At 40.9% G+C, this 23,656-nt stretch overlaps 1 protein-coding gene and 1 pseudogene across 4 annotated transcripts; both read left to right on the plus strand.

Moving 5' to 3' along the window:
• Positions 1 to 3,367: 3,367 nt before the first annotated feature.
• On the plus strand, positions 3,368 to 21,760 carry LOC147871710 (uncharacterized). 4 transcript variants are annotated; one of them, XM_087360357.1, is made up of 4 exons: positions 3,368 to 3,747; positions 6,070 to 6,175; positions 7,578 to 7,648; positions 9,218 to 21,760. In XM_087360357.1, exons 2-4 carry the CDS (start codon positions 6,072 to 6,074, stop codon positions 9,328 to 9,330), a joined length of 288 nt encoding a protein of 95 aa, XP_087216483.1. In that variant the 5' UTR covers positions 3,368 to 3,747; positions 6,070 to 6,071; the 3' UTR covers positions 9,331 to 21,760. The 4 variants fall into 4 exon arrangements, 2 of the variants coding, with proteins under 2 accessions (XP_087216483.1, XP_087216482.1); XM_087360356.1 differs by lacking the exon at positions 3,368 to 3,747 and adding an exon at positions 3,754 to 5,351; XR_015538387.1 differs by lacking the exons at positions 3,368 to 3,747; positions 9,218 to 21,760 and having other exon boundaries at positions 6,073 to 7,031; positions 7,578 to 8,427.
• On the plus strand, positions 5,767 to 5,879 carry LOC147871711 (U5 spliceosomal RNA; annotated as a pseudogene).
• Positions 21,761 to 23,656: the final 1,896 nt, after the last annotated feature.

Consider the following 23,656-nt stretch of genomic DNA (forward strand, 5'->3'; position numbering starts at 1 on the left):
TGTGATAGAGTTAAGTCTGTCCAAGAATATGTGGCACTGTTTATCATTACAATGCCCTTTGTAACTTGGTTGTTGTATTTCTTGTGGTATAGCTCTTTTGCAAGATGTTTGTTAAAATATTAGAGTGTTCGAGCTGTCTGTTAGTAAAGATTCCTTTGCATATGAATCTTTATCAGAAAAGCTATCAGACTGGTAAACATTTATTGACATATATTGAGGTTGACACTGCATCAGCACAAATTTTTTTTAAGTTGAATGGTTTATTGAGGACCACTACATGCTTAAACCTTAATTTTTAATCTTCACTATTGTCTCTTTAAGTGCTTGAATGTAAGAGACAAGACTGCTAAGTCGTGTACATGTTTGAAGCAGATAACTTTCGCATGGACCCATTGCAAATGCTTTACGATTATTCATATGAGTTATTTACCAGGAAGCATGGGATGTCTGAGCTAGAGTAGAAACACAGTTTTTTCACCAGGTTTAGAAGCACATGCTGAAATGGAAGGGAGAGGAATTTAAGTGGTGTAGCTCTTTTGCAGGATGTTTGTGTTCGAGCCATCTGTGAGTGAAGATTCCTTTCCGTATGAATCTTGGAGGTAGAAGGTACCTTATTGATCTTGATATTGGGTAGTCAATCAGCATATGATTATCATGTTGAAGGGGTCCCGGGATCTTAATAAACATTGTGACCACAATCCGAAATTGTTGTGTAGACACGCTGTCAATTCAGTAATCAGCGTGCACTAAAACGCATATCGTAAAACTGTTTATTGACGTAATGTCAGATATAAAGGTATTGTTTTGTGGAATGGCCTCTGTGGTAAGTTGCATTCTTTATTCTGTTCTGTTTCTGCTTGTTAAAGTTGTTTCATAGAGATTGCTGCTGGTGTGTCATGGAGAGATGTTTCCTCAAGGTAAGGCATTTTGGTGCGCTCTCCTTTACTTAGTGGGGAATCCCCACGTCCACAGTACAGAGTGTCTAAGTATTTGTGACCAGGTTGGTGGCCTCAGCACTCTGCCAGTTTCTCATAGTAACTAGCTCCTTAGCACCTACAGTCATCATTCCATCACTTCTGCATGATGTTCTGGCAGATGCATTTCTCTCCTAATCTTCTGTGAGCGTGGAAATGAGCCTTTGTAAAAACAAATTTCTTGACTAGCTGAATATCAAAGTATTCAGAGAAGGTTTTGCGTCATGGACGTGTTTAATTCGCCATTTTGCAAGCAGGACGTGATCAAGATATTTCCTCATCAGCACAAATCTAAGGTTGCCAAGGAGACAAATATTACCAATTTAATGACTCAAGCCTCAACTTCGGCGCTTGTTTCCACACATTTGCTCGACATTTTTTAGAGCGGGTTACCTTGGCATCTCACTAATTGTTGAATACCTATGTACGCGCATCTAATTATAGGGCTGATACTAACCAAATGTAACACAGACGTAATTAGCTATAAGAAGATGAAAGGGGTTTGGTAAGCATTTTGTAGTTATTGCAAACCTTTTTATACATTTTCAAGATTTCCATCACCAACTGTTTTGATATGGGCGACAGGAAGTCTTTATCTTGTCCACTGAAGACAAGTTTATTGTTTCGTCTTCAATTACATGCACAGCTGCAAATGGCCCGCTGAGGTCAGCACGCCCGGACTTTGAAGGGTCAGAGAAGGTTGTCAACACTGCATCTTTCAAATTACACGACATATTATTTGCAAATGATATCTTATGAAGCCAACTAATTGACTATATGGCTTACCGAACCCGAAGGTTCATCACCGAATTAACCAAAGCCCTGTCCTGGGCCAACAAAATCCAGGCTCCTTCAACTTCTGTCTCCCATAGATCCCGCCTGACATTATCCTCCCATCTACGTCTAGGTCTACCCAGCGGTCTCTTCCCTTCGGGTATCCCAACCAGTACCCGGTGCACACCTCTTGTCTCATCCATGTGCGCTACATGCCCCGCCCATCTCATTCTTCTCGACTTAATCACCCTGACAATATTGGGGGAGGAATATAAATTTTGAAGTTCATTATGCAGTTTTCTCCAGACCCCATCGTCTGCTCTCCTAGGCCCAAATATCCTCCCTTAGAGTGAGAGACCACGTTTTGAACCGATGCAAGACAACTGGCAGAATTATTGTTTCGTATATTATAATCTTCAGGTTCTTAGAAATCAGTCGTGAAGACAAAATATTTTGAACTGAGCAGTAGCAGGCATTTTCGGAATTTAGCCTCCCCCTAATTCCGTCGTGAATAAATTTTGATTTGTTATTGTTGTTTCATTGTTCCGTAAACCCGCGTACTATATAGTAACAGTATCAGAACTTTAACCTGATTTTCGACCACTTTCAAGGTCACTGACAATTTATTCTGGCCGATTAAACGAACGACGTCGCTTTCATTGCTATCGTAAACCACGTGCACTCTTAGCTTCGTGTTGTTGATGATGTGTCCGTGCTATGAATGCTTTTACGAAATCTTGTGACGTATTCGAGTATGGTGACCAAAGAACGTAGAAGCGAAAATCAAGGTAATGCATCGTGGAGATGTACTTTGTATGTCGACTGTTGAACGTTTGAATACAGTCTCGCGAATAATGGTATACGTTGTAAGTGTGCTCGTAGATGTGGAAATGGAGTGCTGACAAGAGTAGGTTTTCTCTCTGCGTTTCTGATAATGTCATCTCTGGTCGCGACGACGATGGCGCCATCATTCTACTTCGTGTGTTTGGGATTGTTTGACTAAGATATTTTGTTGTGACTTCTGCTTCTGTTTTGTAGCGTGATTATTAATCTTTTCTGTATTTGTTAAGAAATATTGAAATAATTTGCTAAGAGCTTAATATTTTTTATTACATTATCATTTATCTTTATTAATGAGGTCAATATTTCTGTAGAATGTTTCCCTGATTTATTTCTTTCATGTTTTCCAGACTGCTTTTATTTTGTTTTTTTGCTCGAGGCTGTTTAGTCTGGTTGTCACATTTAATCTGATTTAGACCTCGAGAAAGTAAGTATCTTGTAATATTTCGTGCAGTGAATTTTCATTACTTGGTTGTTCCACTATTGACAAATTAGGTAATCTTTTTTTATCTTTGTGATCCAGTCATTCTTTTCAGATATTTTATCACTGTTTTGGTGGTGAAACTTGCTTATACATTTTTAAGAGATTATTTAGGAATGTGTTGAATTTTGAATCTACATCAAGGCTGTTTAATACTGAGTGCCAATTTTCATTCGATGTGTTATACATTCTTTAATAGTGTCTTCATTTCTGAGTCTGATTGATATTCTGTACTTATGATAACTGGAGATCGACTTTTTTATTATTAATATAACTAGAAGTCATACATCGTGATCAGATGGAGTAATTTTGGATTCTTATGGGGAAATTAACTATTGCTATGACATTGGAAGATGCTAGTCGATCATTTTACACATTTTTATGGTGACTTTCAATAAGATAATTTGTATTGATGATAATGGGACCACAGTTGACGATGTTGTGCTGTAGGTTTAAAAAGATAATTTATAATGCTTTGTAACTTGTTTAGGAAAGTCAGCATTGCCAGTGGGGGCTCTATATATAGCTAGGACATATATGTTGGAATGTTTAGATTCCAATTGCACAATGCAGCGTCTATTTCTTGTTATTTTAGTGACACAATACATTTATCTAATTAAATTTTAGGTTCTTTTTGGCAATAATACTTGCACCTTCTTTTACCATATTTCATCTAGAGTAAGTACTTCCAAAAGTAACATTTTCAAGTTTTACCTCTGGTGTTGGGTTAAACACAGATTAGGGTGTGTGTTTATTATTAATGGACACTGATAGTTGATCAGTTTTGTTTGAAAGTCCTCTTATGTTATGATGGTGCACCACAGAATTGTTATCTTGATTGTATTCTGAATTTAGAACTGGTTTATTAGCATTGATGTAGACATCTTTCAGGTATTTGGTGACAGATTTGGGCTTAAGCCTAAAAGAAGGGTTAGATCTTACATCAGTGATTACAGGTATCCAGTTTGCACCTAATCTAATTAGCAGTGAGTTGCACAAGCTTCTACTTGCCTTCTGAATTAAGTTGTAATCCGTGTCTGGTATGATCATTCCTATTTAAGGATGAATTGTCAGTTAATCCAATATGTGATTTGTCTGCATTCCAAAGCGCACACTCAAGTAGAATATTTCCACTCCCCACCAACTTGTCTATATTGGGCCTGTCATGGTTGCAAAAGGAAAGTACTAGAAATCTGTTGACTTTGTACATTATGATTGCATAATGTCATGAAAGAGAAATTTATGGGTTCTTACTTGTTCAGTAAGCTCCTGATTATGAGTGTTTGGAATATTCATGCATTACTAATTTTTTAAATAAGCACAGGTGAAATAGGCCTTCAACTTACTTGTGGGGTGGGGGTGGGGGTTCTAAAGAAGGTGGATGAAAATCATAATAAAATTCTACTGACAGTAAAACAAAGGCTTCGTGTACTTAGGAAATTTGAGAACAGAAAATGGGCAACAGAATTTATAATAAAAGTATGTGATAGGGATTGAGTGATTCCATCCTTGAAAGAACACCATATACCAGGCTGACCTACTGATGGCGTATTTTGGGCATAGTTTTCTGGGAGTCCAGTAACACTGGTTTGATTATGGGGAAACTTTCTCCAGAGTTAGTAAGAAATGAGGAAATCAAAAGTTCATGTCATGGTGCGTGCTATGAGAAGTTTTGAAAAGATTGACAGTGAACTGAAAAATGGCTTCAGACTGAGAGTGAAGATACTGTGCCTGTTACAGATTTATTTTTATGGAAGCCCCACAACCCAAATGTTACGTCGAGTTTGAAATCTGTGTGTGTATCTTGTGTTTTCTTTTGATTTGTTTGCCAGCTTTTCCAACACAGACCTTGCCCATGAATTTAAGGTGCAGTGTGTCTTTTATGTGAATGTTCGTTGCTGGTCTTGCTGTTGTTCATTTTGTTTGAGAACATTTGTTGAAACTATCTTCACTATACCAGTGTTGAAATCTTGCAGGGATTGTGACTGGATGTTGATGTGCTGGTCAGGAGATTGCTTCTGCTTTGCAAGAATTCACATGCCCATATTATTCACTTGTTACAGAACTTTCATTCAGAATTTGAATGACTTTTTTATTGTAATGACAGCTTTTGAGCACGTATTTAAATACAAGGATACAATTTGGTCCAATATAATATGGGCTTTTATAGAAATTCCCTCAATGCACAACATTTACATTTTATGATATTCGTGCAGAGATAACCGTATGGAAATGACAGATGTAACTTGGGACACTCTTAATGTCTGTCACATCTATCGTAGGTGATATACCATTGCCATTGGTTTAAATTTTTGTCATGTTCATCTTCATTGATGAATTGGTATACTAGTTTGCAGGCTGATCAGCATTGATAATTTTGCTAAAGAGCATTCACCAGTTGATTAGGCTGTTTTTTGTTAGAAAAAGAAAGTTGATTTTTAAATATTATTTGCACGAGTTTCAGCTGCAAAAGGTTAAAGTTTATACTTGAGGAAGCACCCCACTGTTTCAAGGTACCAGATTGTAAGTGGTAGGGTGTGTGTCATTACATGTTTTGGGGCGGAATTCTGCAGCATGGCGTCGTTACATACTGTTATTTCATTATACTCTTATTTCTTTCAACGTCAATAATCACACATTTCCCAAATGCTTGGGGTTTTATCTAATTTTTTATTCTACATTATTTAGCTTATTTAAAAACTCAGGTTTCCCTTGATATTCGCATAAATCTTTTGCCTTTTACTGAAGATTTCTGTTGAGGGGAACATATGGTTCATACAGTTTCATTCCTACATTTAGATTACTGATTTATTTTTTTAACTTTGTTGTATTGAGAATGTCAGAAAAAAGAAGACTTCTGTGCAGTTTTGGGATCTAACGTAATATTATTCTCAAACACTACCGTGTCCTTATCAATTCACTATTACAAATTCCATTGCCCATGTCAAATCCTAGATGAAAACTGCTTGTATTTTCTTTATACATGCTGTATGTTCACAGCAATGGAACCTGGTCCATCAAGAAAGAGAGTAAAGCATGTTGTTCAGGATCAGCTGTCTGGCTTGCAGGAAGATCCAGCTGCGTGTGCCAGCGGCCCGTCTAAAGGGTAAGTGTTCATCATTACTTCTCTCTGATGTACAGAGAATATTTCTTTCAGCACAGGGAACCTGTAAAATTATGAAAGTAAACCACCAGGTGTATCGGAAGTCTTGACCTGATAATTTTCTAGTGATGTGTAGTGCAGTGAAATCGGCTTTCCTGTGTTATGTACCGTGGTGATACTTTATTGAGAGTGTATTGAACACGGCCTATTGAAGCAACGCATGTGGGGTCAGGATGCTCAGTCATGAGCAATTCGGTTAGAGAGAGAGAGAGAGAGCGGCTTGCTTGCACGAAACTTGTGACTGGTGGCAAGTGACGATGTCTTGCGCTTGCGCAGGACCCCGCCTTGTTTTAGTTTCGTTGTGTTTTGAGGGTCAGTTCCCTTCGTAACTCTTGGACCCAGGTATTAAATCAGAATATTCATTGCAGTGTGGATCGTTATGGTTTTCCTGTTGTCATTCGGTTATCCTTTAAGACGCTGCAACGTACGTTCATATTCGTTTTTTGCAATTTGAGGTTGTGTTGTGTTGAGTTGTTTGCGAATGTTGTGCGGGCGGTGATTGGAAGAAGAACGCTAGAAATTGACTGCATATTCGAATGTATGTGACTTGGGCAAGGGAAATTGAGTACGTTTATCCATTAATATTGTGGGTATTTTACACGTGCCATTCTGAGAAGTAAATAACTTCACTCGATTCACGCGTAATGACAAAGCCGCTACTTGTCCTTTGTTCGTGGGTTGAACGCATATCGCCATCTTCATAACTGAGGACTGAGTTGGAAATATGTTTGTAACATACTTTATTTTTGTAAAAAGCCTGGAATGTCATTGCCCAAGAATCTCTACTGTTATTGTTTGTGTATGTATGCATTCAGGAAACTGGATATTTTGGATGTGAATGTTTTTTGTCATTCTAGGAACACTGTACTAGAGGCTTACTTAATTCTTCAGAGTCTGCTGAGTGGCAAATTGTGTGTCACCTGTGTTTGTGCTTGTCTGAAGAGCAGTGCAGCATCACTTTGCGGGCCCACATGATATCACAACCCAAATTCAACCATAAACTTGACCTGTGTTCTTAAGAAACCCCATGTCACTCGCCCCCTCTTTATGTGCGTGTGCATACTGTATGTGGGAGTTTAGTTGGTCCAAGATAATGTGCTTTCAATTAACACTCAGCCATTTTCCACTTCCTAGTAACATTTTCTGGAGCTCAGTTTTCACATAATTGTATTTCTGAAAAAACACATTAACCAAAATGTGTATAACAATAATTAAGAGATGAAAGTGGTTACCACAGAAGTTGCTCAGGGTGAATTTGGTGTCTGGAATAGGAAGAAAATGTGATGGTGATGTCAGGAATCCAGTCAACTAGTCTTCAAAGGACTTTGTACATTTTTGTTTTCAGGACTGGAACAGTTGCAGCCTGGGGCCTTCAAGGTGAGCGCAGAAGTAGTCGTAGCAGCTGGAGTGTAACAAGTAAGTGCCAGTATGACCTGGAGCTTTCCTTGCAAGTAAGATTCTTCTTAGGTTGCCAGCCATGTCGTGTGGTTGAAAGGTAATCTTAAAACCTTGCATACAAACAAAACTGTCTCCACTTTGAAGGACGCTAATGCGAAATGGGTTTTGACCTCTAGAGGTCATCAGTGTCAAAAAGATTATGGTTTTTAACTGAGCATAAAAGGCGTGTTCTTTACAAAATCATATTTGTGTAACACCTCACTGGATGTTGGTGCATTATATTGAGCACTTGGCTGTTTTGTCCACCGGTCTGTTTGCCGTAGTTGCATCACCTGTGCCTGTGACCTTGATGCGTGGGTGTTACTGTTGGTTTTAAAAATGTATAGGGTGTATATTAACTCTGGAATCAGGGTGGCCAACTATTGCATAAGAAAAGTAGTGTAAGATAATGGAAAGAGCCATTTTGTTTCATGCGCACACATGCTTCCACTATTTTACTGTCTTTGCTGTGATGACTCTGGTTTAGTGCCATTTATGTAGCAGAATCAAATGAATTCATGTCTCAGGATTTAGTTCTGGTCTTCAGCACCAGATACCACAGGTGCCATAACTGGAATAAAAGTCTCCCGGCTTCTTATGTCATGCCACGCCTCACTTGAGTGAGTGAGTGAATGGAATTGAATTGAATTGAGTTGGTCTGTGGAACAGGTGCATAATGAAAATATAAAACAAAGAACATTGAGATATAAATTCAAAAATATAGTCTGTGTTATGCTGAAGACATTTCAGTGCAGTTATTTCTCCGAAATTTTGATTTGAATATTTGTGACACAAATGCTGGAAATGATTTATTGAATTGGTGAGTTTGAAAACAGTCTCTTTCTGTGCTGAGCAATTTTAGGTCTACTGCCTTTTAAGTCTTATCATGAAAGTTATTAAATTCATCTTTTAATCACATCGACTGGACGTGATTAGGTTTGCGGTTGTTGAAATGTGACTGCGCCAACAAAGCAGATATTCAGACGTCATTTATCGGATGCTGCGGCTGAGATGCAACCTGAAAGGGCTGTTCAGGAGCATAAATTTAGAAACTTATATTTATCTAAATTATATAAAATGATGCATACAAACAGAACAGTTTACGTTCTGAAAAGCATTTTGTGCCAAATGTGTTTCGACCTCATGAGGTTATCATCAGTGGCAAAAACATTAATTCTTTCGTCTGTCTATTAAAATCATACAATTCATTAGACGATTGCTTGTAATAATGCGCTCAGCATAATAAGGTCGCACTTTTTGAATACCACACTGAATGTTTGAGGATTATGTGAATTTATTTAGCTTAATGTCCACTGGCCACGCTTGTCTTCCTCAGTCGTTGATCCATTCCCCATTGCTGCAAACAAGCAGCTAGTCAAAAATTAAAGTGGCTGCTAGACGCTTTGCTTCTTGAGATGACTGTCCAGTCTGAAGAATGCACTGCACGCGCATAGAGGAATATTACAGCCTATTACAAATGCCATTGCTCATCTTAAATCCTAGATGAAAACTGCATGATTTTCCTTTATACAAGCTGCTTGTTTGCAGGTGTGGGGTATGGAGGGTCATCGGAGAAAGCTAAAGAAGCAGCGGCCAAAATTATTGTGGACAAACTGTTAGTCGCTTCCGAAGAGAAAGTGAACATCATTACGTCTCTCTGATGTACAGAGAATATTTCTTTCAGCGCAGGGAACCTCTAAAAGTATGAAAGCGAAGCGTCTAGCACCTACTTTAATTTTTGAATAGCTGCTTGTTAGCAGCAATAGGGAATGGACAGTCATCTCAAGAAGCAGAGGCTGTTAATGCATGTCCCCGTGTCTTGATTGACTTTGATGTATTTCCTATCTCTGACTCTCCCCTTGCAGGAATGTCTACAATGGGTACCGGGTTCCTTTCCCGGGGGTAAAGCCTGCCGAGGCTGTTAATGCATGTTCGCGTGTCTTGATTGACTTTGATGTATTTCCTATCTCTGACTCTCCCCTTGCACGAATGTCTACAATGGGTACCGGGTTCCTTACCAGGGGGTAAAGCCGGCCGAGGCTCTGAATGCATGTTCGCGTGTCTTGATTGACTTTGATATATTTCCTATCTCTGACTCTCCCCTTGCAGGAATGTCTACAATGGATACCGGGTTCCTTTCCCGGGGGTAAAGCCGGCCGAGGCTCTTAATGCATGTTCGCGTGTCTTGATTGACTTTGATGTATTTCCTATCTCTGACTCTCCCCTTGCAGGAATGTCTACAATGGGTACCGGGTTCCTTTCCCGGGGGTAAAGCCTGCCGAGGCTGTTAATGCATGTTTGCGTGTCTTGATTGACTTTGATGTATTTCCTATCTCTGACTCTCCCCTTGCAGGAATGTCTGCAATGTGTGCCGGGTTCCTTTCCCGGGGGTAAAGCCTGCCGAGGCTCTTAATGCATGTTAGCGTGTCTTGATTGACTTTGATGTATTTCCTATCTCTGACTCTCCCCTTGCAGGAATGTCTACAATGGCTACCGGGGTCCTTTCTCAGAGGTAAAGCCGGCCGAGGCTCTTAATGCATGTTCGCGTGTCTTGATTGACTTTGATGTATTTCCTATCTCTGACACTCCACATCCCACTCATTCATTTCATGGAAAGAAGGGAGCTCTTTGGTAACATTTTGAAAAGTACGAATTTGCACCTTTAAAATACAGAAGTGATGAAGCCATCTTCATTCACAAATACGACTTACCGTCAATTTACTGGTCAGAGCTTGTTTCCTGTAATTGCTATTACACGGTAACATTTTCATCCAGTTATACCTTACAGGGTCAACACTAGTCCATTCGATTTATAATTCATTAGTCCCACGAAAGCATTCAATGAGTTTCAGTCCTAGTGCCACCAAGCCGTCCTGCTTACTGCAAACACATGTCAATGACGTATACAGACTTAAAATGTAAACCACTTACTTCACACATGTGTGCATCACACCGAAACATCAGTTGACAACTGGCCACCTTTCTGCTTGCAATCCGTAATCCACAACACAGACTGATTCACACGAAGCACATTAATTAAGCTTAACCACGGCTGACAGCAAACAACACGCCGTCGTATAAAAATACCCACAAAATGTTCTGCTATAGCTCGTGAACTTCGAAAACACGCATAAAAGCTGTCAAATACGATCTAGTAATCTCAGAGGAGATTATAAATGTTAATTCAGATATCGTCATATCAAAATCAATATTCGTTCCTTCAGATTATATCACTTATCATTGCCTAGAATCTATCATACGAGTGTACTCTTACACACAAGTCTTTCATTTACCTGTAATCATAACCAAGACGTTCGCGTGCGACATCTACTGGCAACATATAAACCACTATCTACTGGAAATATCATGAACTACAACTGTCATACTGGACAATTACTGAACTTTGTACAGCTACGTCGATAAAGCAGGGATCTATCCGTTATTCCAGAATTATAAAAAATTTTAAGATACGAATAAACGGGTGGTGGGTTAAGTGGTAAAAGTGTTTAAAGTCAAGTTTTAAAGAAAGGAAAAACAAATTTTGTAGATTCCCCACAAACCAGTCTTTTTTTTATTATTTTCAAAAAAAGACACATGTTTATACAATTTATTCAGGTACATAATTTTTGAAGTACTAATTTTGCTAACTACAGATAACAGGAAACAATTAGCACATTTCGGTTTTACATGTATCCTTTCCCACAATGAAGAGTTACGTTACATCCCTTTAATCAACATTACTACCTGTAAAGTTTCGTATTCACACGTGAGAAACAGTCACACATAAACCTATGTGTGCCGGGTTCCTTTCCCGGGGGTAAAGCCTGCCGAGGCTCTTAATGCATGTTCGCGTGTCTTGATTGACTTTGATGTATTTCCTATCTCTGACTCTCCCCTTGCAGGAATGTCTACAATGGCTACCGGGGTCCTTTCTCAGAGGTAAAGCCGGCCGAGGCTCTTAATGCATGTTCGCGTGTCTTGATTGACTTTGATGTATTTCCTATCTCTGACACTCCCCTTGCAGGAATGTCTACAATTGGTACCGGGGTCCTTTCCCGGGGGTAAATCCGGCAATGAACCCAGAACCCTAAGACTACGTGTCACTTACGTGGAGAAAGGCGGCTAAGTCTACTACTGCCAAAACGCAGTAGAAGGCGGGGTGGGTCCCCTCTTAACCACTTGAGCCATTTGTGCTGTAATGTGAAAGTGCAAATATTTTAATCGCTGTGATCAAGATCTGCACTTGCGTTTCATGATTTATGCGTCACTTAGGGACACTGTAGCTCCCTGCGTGGGATATTTACCTTGGAATAATAATTAGATCTGACCATAATAAGTTCTTTAATTATCGAGTTGATAGGAAATGCTCTTTCAGCTTACAACGGGAAATAGCCCGAAGGAAAATCCGGTTTTCTAGACGAGTTTCTGCCGACATTCAGACCGGAGTCATTTTGATTTGCTAAAATTTCTCTCCGTGTATGTTTTTTAAGGGCACATACGCAGTCGAATGCCTGCATGCCTCATTCTCGCTTGTAACGGAAATGCCTTTGGAGTTATTTACGTGAATGTTTGCTTTATTTATGCTTCCACAGAATTTCTTGGCTTTTAGAAGAAATGAACTAACCTTCTGCATAAATACGACTCTCCCACCTCTACCAGAGTTTCAGGCACATTCTTCGATATGAAGTAATTTCTCTGGCAAAAATCACCTGGACCACTTGTGGCGCATGAGTAATGTTCTCAGTCGCCATTACAACCCGAAGCCGACACAAAAGCAAAATTACGAAATTCAAGATTATCACGAGCGAGCATGATCTAGTCCGCGTCACAGGCAAAAGTTTGCATGGCGATGAGTTTATTTATGTATTATTGTTTCTTCAAAGTGGGCGTATAGACTTATGAAGAAGTGAGCCCACGAAACTTGTCTGCGCGTTGTATCATCCATGAATGCAGATGTGAGTTCAATTGAAGGACCATAAGAATTGCATTCATTGTCTCTCTCTTGATTTCATTTTATCGTTGGGAGTGACCAGTCGACCGAGGCTGTGGTGCCTCTGTACGCCTTTGGTTGCTGAGCGTGTCCTGTCTCTTGATTGGAGCGGTGGCTTCGGTTGTCGAAACTAGGTCCTGGGTTCGATGGCGCTGAAGCACTTTGTTGAGAAATGTTACAACGTCCGGTGTGTTTCTCGGTTGCGCAACGACCAATGGTCTTTGCCCCTGAATCGGAAAGTGGTGTCAATTGTTACTAATATTTCAGCTTCTCATACGTTACGTGTCGATGAATAGTCATTCTAGGTTCCCACTTTCTATAAAAGCATTTATTCCTGGAGCATAATATTCTTCATATTTGCGTGGAAACAACACACTCCCTCGAACTCGCCAAATAAATTCCTAATTAAAACGTATTGGAATATAAAAAGCCTGTGACGCTGTATTTAAGTCGCGGACCGGGTAGCGAGGCTCCGTTGAAATGTGCGTTTTGGGGTCACTCTTGTGTACAATTCCATGTAGACAGTGAATAAAGAAATCAGATTTATTGGTGACATTTGAGGTTCTGACGGCGCTGAAGACGTAGCTTAGTCATCGCACTGTTGAGCCGTGTATGGCTTAAGACTCGATTGTACCGGGGAAGAAGTCGTGGTGGACTGCATCAGCACGTGCCAATTGTGCCTGTTGCCATGGTAGCAGCAGACGTTCCAATTTTCACGAAAGAGCAACACCAGGCAGGCCAGTGGCGGCACACTTAGATGTAGAACCGACAAGCCTGGGGCACGGAATGTGTTATAATAGTTTTGATCGGTGTATCTAGCTTAATGTTATCCAGTTTCCTCACACAAGAGACATATTCCAAGTATTACGTCTTTATTAGTGCGATTTACTTCTCGGATGGAATGTGCCTGAATTAAAACTTGATGTCCGTACCCTGAACAAGGTTTCAGGAATGTAACTTTGCCTAACCCGTTAGTGGTTACGTCTGCAGGATCGGGCTCTGGACAAGTAACTGTGATGCGTTCGGCGTATGGAGGTGCTACATACACCCAAACGTCCTCAATGTCTTGCAATTCAGTTCTGGTATTCCAGAATCGTTGAATTGAAGGAAAGTCTTACTTCACAGTCTGCAACTGAATGGAAGATCTTGCTTACTCACTCGAGGTTGCAATGACGGGTATAATATTGTCTCCTTTTGTCTGTCAGTACAAATTCCTCCTCAGGTCGAGTGAATGTGACCTTAGCAGTCGACCCGTTTGTCCTATTGGGGAAAGGGTGCACATGATTTGCGAACATCGCTTGATTACTCTCAAGGTTGGCCGCCACCAACTATTGAAGGAAAACTCGCCCTCGAACGCAAGTTCAAGCAATACTTTGTTGTGAGAAAACAGGATGAGGACGAGCACTTGAACCATCAGGAAACAGGTTAGATGAGGCTTAGCACCCACTGGGTATACGATGAGTGCTATGTGTGTGAATGTGTGGTTAGGAATACCGTTAGGTGATGCTGTATGTTCACAGCTGTGGGGTATGGACGGTCATCTCAAGAAGCAAAAGATGTATCAGCTAGATTGCTTTTTCACAAGTTGTTTATTCGTTAATAAGGTTCAGGTAATTGTATCTCCAAGATGTCCAAAGTTGTGTTCATCATTACTACTCAATGATTTATAGAGAATATTTCTTTCAGCACAAGTAAAGTAAAGTTAAGTTTGTCCCGCTATGCGAAAGGTAGGCGCTTGGGGTGAGAGGAGGTCTAGCTCCTCCCTTCCTTGACCTCGGCACTAGATGGGGGTGAGTGGTCAGCATCACCCCCGGCCGGCTTTGCCCCCGAGAAAGGAACCCGGTACCCATTGAATAAGAGGCTGGGTGGGCCCCAGAGCAGGTCTGGACGCAGAGCCTACAGGAAAAATCCTCTGCCCCAGTCGGGGATCGAACCCCGGTCAAAGACAAGCTGACCGCCTCGCAAACGAAGACTGTCGCAGAAAAAACGAGAGAAGGTCGACTCGGATGGTACGAAGACAGAACAATCGCGAAAATCGGACTACAACTGCAGGTGCGTGAGGTATGGATCTTCAGAACAAGAAGCCAAAACTGAAAGTTATTATTGACAAGTTGTTTATTGGTTAATCAGGTTCAGATAATTGTACTGGTGAAATTAATTGTGGCTGTAATATTCCTCTATGCGCGTGCAGTGCGTTTTTCAGAGGCTCTTAATGCATGTTCGCGTGTCTTGATTGACTTTGATGTATTTCCTGTCTCTGACTCTCCCCTTGCAGGAATGTCTGCAATGGGTACCGGGTTCCTTTCCCGGGGATAAAGCCGACCGAGGCTCTTAATGCATGTTCGCGTGTCTTGATTGACTTTGATGTATTTCCTGTCTCTGACTCTCCCCTTGCAGGAATGTCTGCAATGGGTACCGGGTTCCTTTCCCGGGGATAAAGCCGGCCGAGGCTCTTAATGCATGTTCGCGTGTCTTGATTGACTTTGATGTATTTCCTATCTCTGACTCTCCCCTGGCAGGAATGTCTACAATGGGTACCGGGTTCCTTTCCCGGTGGTAAAGCCGGCCGAGGCTCTTAATGCATGTTCGCGTGTCTTGATTGACTTTGGTGTATTTCCTATCTCTGACTCTCCCCTTGCAGGAATGTCTACAATGGGTACCGGGTTCCTTTCCCGGTGGTAAAGCCTGCCGAGGCTGTTAATGCATGTTCGCGTGTCTTGATTGACTTTGATGTATTTCCTATCTCTGACTCTCCCCTTGCAGGAATGTCTACAATGGGTACCGGGTTCCTTTCCCGGGGGTAAAGCCTGCCGAGGCTGTTAATGCATGTTCGCGTGTGTTGATTGACTTTGATGTATTTCCTATCTCTGACTCTCCCCTTGCAGGAATGTCTACAATGGGTACCGGGTTCCTTTCCCGGGGGTAAAGCCGGCCGAGGCTGTTAATGCATGTTCGCGTGTCTTGATTCACTTTGATGTATTTCCTGTCTCTGACTCCCCCCTTGGAGGAATGTGTTAATTGTTTCTTGAAGCTTCAAATATTCTGCCTCTTGTTGTTTTATTACAACACAGGTGTAGGTGTATGGGACTTGGTCAGCAAGTCCTCCTTCGTAAGATGGAGATGGCCGAGGCTGTTAATGCATGTTCGCGTGTCTTGATTCACTTTGATGTATTTCCTGTCTCTGACTCCCCCCTTGGAGGAATGTGTTAATTGTTTCTTGAAGCTTCAAATATTCTGCCTCTTGTTGTTTTATTACAACACAGGTGTAGGTGTATGGGACTTGGTCAGCAAGTCCTCCTTCGTAAGATGGAGATGGCCGAGGCTGTTAATGCATGTTCGCGTGTCTTGATTGACTTTGAGGTATTTCCTATCTCTGACACTCCCCTTGCAGGAATGTGTTAATTGTTTCTTGAAGCTTCAAATATTCTGCCTCTTGTTGTTTTATTACAACACAGGTGTAGGTGTATGGGACTTGGTCAGCAAGTCCTCCTTCGTAAGATGGAGATGGCCGAGGCTGTTAATGCATGTTCGCGTGTCTTGATTGACTCTGATGTATTTCCTATCTCTGACTCTCCCCTTGCAGGAATGTCTACAATGGGTACCGGGGTCCTTTCCCGGGGGTAAAGCCGGCCGAGGCTGTTAATGCATGTTCGCGTGTCTTGATTGACTTTGATGTATTTCCTGTCTCTGACTCTCCCCTTGCAGGAATGTCTACAATGAGTACCGGGTTCCTTTCCCAGGGGTAAAGCCTGCCGACGCTGTTAATGCATGTTCGCGTGTCTTGATTGACTTTGATGTATTTCCTATCTCTGACTCTCCCCTTGCAGGAATGTCTACAATGGGTACCGGGGTCCTTTCCCGGGGGTAAAGCCGGCCGAGGCTGTTAATGCATGTTCGCGTGTCTTGATTGACTTTGATGTATTTCCTGTCTCTGACTCTCCCCTTGCAGGAATGTCTACATAGGGTACCGGGTTCCTTTCCCAGGGGTAAAGCCGGCCGAGGCTGTTAATGCATGTTCGCGTGTCTTGATTGACTTTGATGTATTTCCTATCTCTGACTGTCCCCTTGCAGGAATGTCTACAATGGGTACCGGGGTCCTTTCCCGGGGGTAAAGCCGGCTGAGGCTGTTAATGCATGTTCGCGTGTCTTGATTGACTTTGATGTATTTCCTATCTCTGACTCTCCCCTTGCAGGAATGTCTACAATGGGTACCGGGTTCCTTTCCCGGGGGTAAAGCCGGCCGAGGCTGTTAATGCATGTTCGCGTGTCTTGATTGACTTTGATGTATTTTCTATCTCTGACTCTCCCCTTGCAGTAATGTCTACAATGGGTACCGGGGTTTTTTCCGTGGGGTAAAGCCGGCCGAGGCTGTTAAGGTATCTTCGCCTGTCTTGATTGACTTTGATGTATTTCCTTGAACTGCGTTTAATGAATTGTCCCTTTGCCTATCGCTGACACTCCCCTTGCAGGCATGTGTTCATTGCGAGGTTCGTCGTTGAGGGTTCGGTTTAATGCGTTTAGTGCATTCTTCAGAGGCTGTTGATGCACGTTCGCGTGCAACTCACCAAAACCATAGGACTGATTCCTACTTTGTCGATATTGTTAATCGCACTGGTTCCTTATTTTGTAGTTACCACAAACAGACATTAAATTTTCTTAGATCACACTAACATAAGCAAATGCAGCGGTGAGGCATAAGCCTCGTGTCCCGCAGGTTTTGTTCTTGTTTCAGCCTCCCAGCAGCGCTGTTTCTGAGAAGAAGTTGAGTAGCCATGGAACTTTGCGATCGTGAAGGTCTGGGGGCGCAGCGGTCACCAGCCAACATTTCTGGATGTTTTCTGTTTCAGAGGAATAAAGAAACTTGCAAAGAGTTGCTGAGGAAGTGTCTTGAGAGTACAGACTGCTATAGCAACAGTTTCAAGTACAGGCATTCTGAAAAGTTAGTTGCAGTTGAAAGTCTTATTCGCTGCACTATGGCCTGTTACGGAGGCCTGAGGAATCATTGGGTAATTTCAAGTTATAAGATGGCTGTCTTCTGAGTTTAGCACCATGTAACTCGTCACCGTGGTGATGGAGGCAGCAAGGACCTCTGAAACACTAGGAAACTTCTACCAGACTACACGGTGCTGCAACTCAGAAGACAGCCATCATTGGACTCACTGCTGGAAGAACCTTAAATATAAGTTCAGGTTACTTTTTATGATAATACTTATCGACAATCTCCTCAAATTTATTAATATTCTTTTGGCTTTAGAGTCAGATAAAGAGTGATAATTTTACATCAACTTATTTATACTGATAGCAGAATTTAGTTGTTTTAATTAATAAAATTAAAACAAGTTTTAAAATTTAAAATCAAGAAACCTGGTGATGTTTGTGTACGTCTGTGTCATTACGTAAATTCTTTGGTACAAGTTTCAATTGCATTCTTGAGGAGTCTTGGTAGTGAATGCAAAACTTGTGAAGAAACGTGGCCTGGTGTACAAAAAGAGATTGGCCTGTAACCCCGTATTGTCGTTTAGTTTAGCGCAATTTCAAAATCGACTTTGCCACCACATTTGTGGACGTGCCGTAATTATTCAGTCTCCTGAGTCCTCGCACCCATCACACATGAAGTGAAATTGATCCACCACTATCACTGAATCCATTTGACAGCATTCTTCTTCTTATTGTTGTCCAAATACAATCCACCACATGAACCTTGGGGGGGTGGGGGGGTGAGATTGATTGTTGCTGGTGTGGGCCTGGTTCGAGAAAATATTTCTGCAGATGGATTGTTTGCAGACAGTTCGCACTGTTTTTTACTCACAGGCAGCACATGTTCAGTGTTGACTGGGGTTTTATTCAACTCTTCAACCACCAATACCAACCAGCCATTGACTTTCATAAATAAATGGATAGTTTATCCCTTCAGCTTCAATAACATTGTAGGCTGCCCATCTGACTTGATTGATGGTTAGTCCGACAGCCTTATGCTTCCACTTCATACTTTCGAAAGATTAGAAATGGTTTTTCAGTCTTTTCCAGGTTCAAACTTGCAGGATCGTCCGGATGCTTTTTGTAAGTAGTCTTTTAGAGTGCAACATGGTGTATCATATGACTTTCTTTTGTAAGGTGGCCAGCCTTCATTTTTCATCAGTCATACTGCTTCCTACATACTATGAGCAGTGTATGGGTCTTTATATGCCATAGTCCAAAAAACAACGGATCATAATCTTGTGGAAGCTAAGAAAACTGCTTTTAAATCTAAGGCTTCTGTCGTGTGTACAAAACACCTTCAACTGACACAGAAAAAGAGACAGTCCATGCCACTGCATCCAACTCCAGGACATCTGTATCCTGTCTTCAAGATCTGGATACATGGATTGGCTGGTCAGGGAGGCCGTCAAAATTGAATTGCATCCCAACAACTTCAACAGGGAGGATGAACTTTGCCTGAGCCGGTGATGGAAGCCCCTCATTCACTCCCTCCTAAGGCTCTGGAAGCATCCCAGAGAGCATTGCTTATCCCACCCACCAATACTCTGCCCTTTTCCGGCGAAATCCGTCCCCGGCCAGTACTCCCTTCCACTCTCCTGCTTCCCTCCGCATCTTGACCACCCAACTCCCGTGTGTACCACAAGATGGACTCCTTGAGGCCCTCAAAAGGGTTGTCCTTCGGACCTCTCTCTCCATCTCTCGCGCACTCTACAACTTGCCCAAGCCCTCCTATTGGTTGCCACCCCCTGCCTGATTCTGACACTGGTTAGGATTTAGCTATTCCTTTTAATGTCCTGTTCCTATAAATCTAGCGCTTTCCTCTCACATGGCTCATTCATTGCCCTGATGATGAAGGCAGCATGGACCTCTGAAACGTTGGTGGACATCTACCAGACAACCCAGAAGGCAGCAATCTTCAGACTCACTGCCCTGAAAACCTCAAATCCCACATAGTCTACCAGAACACTGGCAGAATATTGACTGTAGAAATTAATGTATTTGCCTTGACAAACTCACTGCACAACTGTTATCACAATGAGTACTTTGCCATCTAGTGAGGGCAAAATTATCACAAATTTACCCTACAGTCAGTATCAGGCATCGGTCACTTTCAAAAGAGGAATTTTATACACTAAGCAGTTCATTATCACTAATTAATTTGGTGAAAGCTTTATGAATTTTAGTGAATTTCAATTTAAAGATGTCGGTGTTGAGGATTTACAAATGAAACTGAAAGCCTTAAACCATCAAGTTCTGGATAAAAGTTTCCATTGCTGATTGGCCTTCGTTTTAATGTGTACTGTACCAGTTACCGAACTGTGTTACAATTGAGTGTATAAGTGTAAAGGGAATCAGTGTTTAAGCAGACTAGATGGAGAGGTAACGGCATCAGCGGAAGTCAGCTTCGACGAGCCAAGCACTCACCTGAGATGAAGAAGCAGGAACTGCTGTAAGCCAAGATGGAACAGAACCAGCTTTTTGTGGGTCATTCATATTTCTTGCCTCAGCCTTGCAGAACAAAACTGTTTGGAACAAAGGAGACTCTTTAAGTCACACTAAGATTGAGTGTTTCTTTGGTGACGAAACTATTACCTGGTGTGTTTGAACTTTGTGTTTCAGCAGAAACTGAGAGTGAGATGTAAAGAGTAATTCATGTGTAATTTTATGTTCAGTTCAGTTTTTTACTTCTTATGCCACGTGATCAAAAATTCACGCAAGAAAACCCACTGAGGTCACATCATGTAAGCTGGTCTGTTGTGTAGGTGCAAAGATATCTTTTTCATAAGTGTAACGAGTGTTTGTCATCAAACACCATATGGCATCTCGCTTGAACTTAACTCTCCAGAATGATACATTTTCTGATTCTCCTGTGCCAAACAAATCGAGAATGTTGTCTCATGAACCGATTCTATAGCAAAGTTGCACCTCACTGGCTTTTTCAGACATGTTTTAAAGAATGAATGCGTGAATTGCTGAGCACAGTGGACATTTCTGACACACAATATAAGTGTTTTTGTTTTCTGATTTCAATGTAATTTTATTTTTATTTTTAGACCATATGTCAGGAACAGGTTGCTTGACTTTTTGATCACTCTGCTTATACTAATTTCATTTGTCACTTAGCCACACATTTAAATCAATGCCATTTAAAAAAGTGTGCTAATGTAGGAAGTTGTTTATGACAAAGGAAAAGTGTGTTCACATTAGTGAGAATGTTGACCAGGAGCTGTCAGGGCAAGCAGAATGTTGGCCATAATTAGAGTTTTGGAGATGTATTAACATTGTAACTTTATCTAAATCTGAAATTATTCCATTGGTTTACTATTTCGCTACTGAAACCCAAGAGAATGCTTCTGAATGAGTGTGCATGGCCTCTGGCGTGGTGTAAATCCCCGTAAGCCAAGAAGATGTTACATGGCCTCTGGCGTGGTGTGAAAACCCGTAAGCCAACAAGAGATAAATAGAAAAGACTGTGATGTATCAACTTACAACACAGTGTTGTATCTTGGTTGTGTGAAAAAGAGTGTGATACAAAAATCAGACTGTCTGACTTTGTAGTACTAAGATGTATCATGATTTTGTATGGTAAATGCTATCCAGATATTGTATAGTTTCATTTGGTTGAAAAATTAGGAATTAGGGGGAAGACACATTCCTGTTAGTCACATGTTAGGCATTTGTTTTTTGCCCCAAGGAGTCACATTTATTTCAGAACAGGATGTAGAAGCCACACCCCAGGCAGTGCTTACATGCTCAGCATTCTCACACCCTGACCAAACTGTTGTCACGTTTGGCTAAGGTTTACTCAATTCTTTCCTTTGTGTGAGGTGATGTGGGAACTGCACTTGCAGCAGAATCCTAACACCAAAATTTGTGCTAAAGAACCCCATTTCAGTTTGTCTTATACCTGATTGGCTGACAATTAGGTTGTTGCTCTTCATGTTTGAATTGCTACTCCTCGAAAGTTGTAAAATACATGATAGATCTGTTTTGTGTTAATTTTGGGAAAACATTAATGGGAGTCAATCAGCACATTCAGTCTACAGAAGGAAACGATCAGTAGCCATAAATTGTAAGTGGTTATAGAAGTTTGTATTGTACAATAAACCAGTTCCTATGTATGGGCTTGTACACTTTCTCTGATCCTTACTGTCAAAGCTCCTAAGGTATATTAGGTTTCCCATATTTTTTATTCAACATTTCAAGCTTTAGAGGCTCTTTAAGGACTCTCATAGATTCACAGGTTTGATAATTTTGTTGGTTGATCAGAGCACTTGAAATAAATCATTTCTTTGTTCTAGTACCATAATGTCAGAAGAGGTATAGTACATTGATCTGAATCATTCAAACAAAGATTTCTTTGAAACAGGAAGTCAGAATGATGTTCATAAGAACATAAAACATGCTAATGGTAAGAAAGTTAAAACTTCCTGGCCACCACAGGTCCTGGAGGTAAGACTTACAGTGCAGTCATACAATTTTAATCATCCGAAGCTGTCGTATATTGGTCTGGTGTGGTCCAGCGAATGAGTAGAGAGAGCTATTTGAGCTCTGAATTAGGACAGGCTATGGACAGAAGGAAGCCATGATGCCTTACCTCGTCGTCATGTCGATTAGATTAATTTTTATGCAAGTGGTGCTCGGAGGTCTTTCCCCTCAGAGCATAAAGTTGGCTGTGCGTGCACCTATGAACAAGTTACACCACCAGACCTACACACTGACATATTGTTGTTAGAGTGAGAAGATACATTACTATTTCATAGAGAATATGACTTCAGGGATTAAATTATTTGATCAGTTTAGGCAGTGCCTGACATAGATAATATTCTCAAACACTTTTAGAGATACAGAAAATTACATGTATTATGGAAACTGTTAGGAAAGATTGGATTTAGCTATTCTAATGTCTTTTTACCCTCTGTTCCTCAGTGTGGATGCTATACTGTGTTTGTGATAGTAATTACTTAAAAATGATTGGATGTTCCCTGTACTCACAGATTCAATTTCCAGTTTTATTTATTTATTTTGTATCCGAATACACCGTTCAAAGTAGAAATCATTAAATAGAATAATATTAATACCATTGAGATAAAAAGAGGAGGTGGGATAAAATTTAATGTAGAATAAATATGAAAGTAAATTTACAACATATACAAAACTATATTTGAATCCAATATCAGGCATGAAGAATGGCAGTGTCTGTACATGTAGCCAAATCTTCGCTTGTGCAGGGAGAATCTAAGATGGAGGAAGCCAGGAGGTGACCACAGGAACACTGGTCCCTCACACAAGGATAACCCCACCTCATTAGGTTTGCCGCACATCTGCCAGTATAGGTACGGAGTCTGTTCAAAGTTTTCCAGGTGGGCCAGTCTATTTCACTTCTTATTTTCCATAGCTTGGTTCTTTCATCTTTCTAGTTCCCCTGGAGTGGCGAGGTTCTGGCAAGGAAATTCCTTCTAGATTTGAGTCCTTGGTTTGGGAGAATTTGCCCCTTTCCAGTAAGGTAGATTGTATTCTTGCCATCAACACCTTTCACTTAAAAACAGATAATTGCAGTATTTCTCCATACAGCTGAGTTTATTTTACAAGCTTTCAAACAGTTTTGATTTCATGTCATTTTAATTTTATAAAACTAAAGTTATTACAACCACAGTAATGTTTTTGTTGTTTTGTTAAATTGTGTATGGTTTGAATGATGGAACAGCATACCTTCGCACAGTAATGTGATTTAACATTATAGGCCTGCATATACAAAATGTTTATATATAGTTTTTCTATGTGTGTATGCATGAGTGTTCCTAAGCAGCAGAAAGTTTCTGCCCCTCTTGTTTCGGCTAATTCCCAAATCATGTGAGGGCTGGAGGGGAGGAAGTTGTAATTCAAGAGTACTTGGAGGGACTGAGTGAAGTCAAAACAGTTTTTTTGTTTTTTATCATTGCAATGATCAAGATCCAAACTGTATGTACCTGTCATCTAACAAAATGTTTGGTGGAAGTAATTGAATATTCACACAC

The sequence above is a fragment of the Zootermopsis nevadensis genome, unplaced genomic scaffold (genome assembly GCF_977971745.1).
Source record: "Zootermopsis nevadensis isolate Lab colony 2312 unplaced genomic scaffold, Znev_1.0 Znev_ptg000043l, whole genome shotgun sequence".
Lineage (NCBI taxonomy): Eukaryota > Metazoa > Arthropoda > Insecta > Blattodea > Termopsidae > Zootermopsis > Zootermopsis nevadensis.

Bases quoted from the DNA above. Each gene is read 5' to 3' on its own strand.
- LOC147871710 (XM_087360356.1), top strand. From the start codon at position 5,330: ATGTCTGTCACATCTATCGTAG. The intron at 5,352-6,069 runs GTGATATACCAT...GTATGTTCACAG, and splicing joins GTCTGTCACATCTATCGTAG to CAATGGAACCTGGTCCATCA. The intron at 7,649-9,217 runs GTAAGTGCCAGT...GCTTGTTTGCAG, and splicing joins TAGCAGCTGGAGTGTAACAA to GTGTGGGGTATGGAGGGTCA.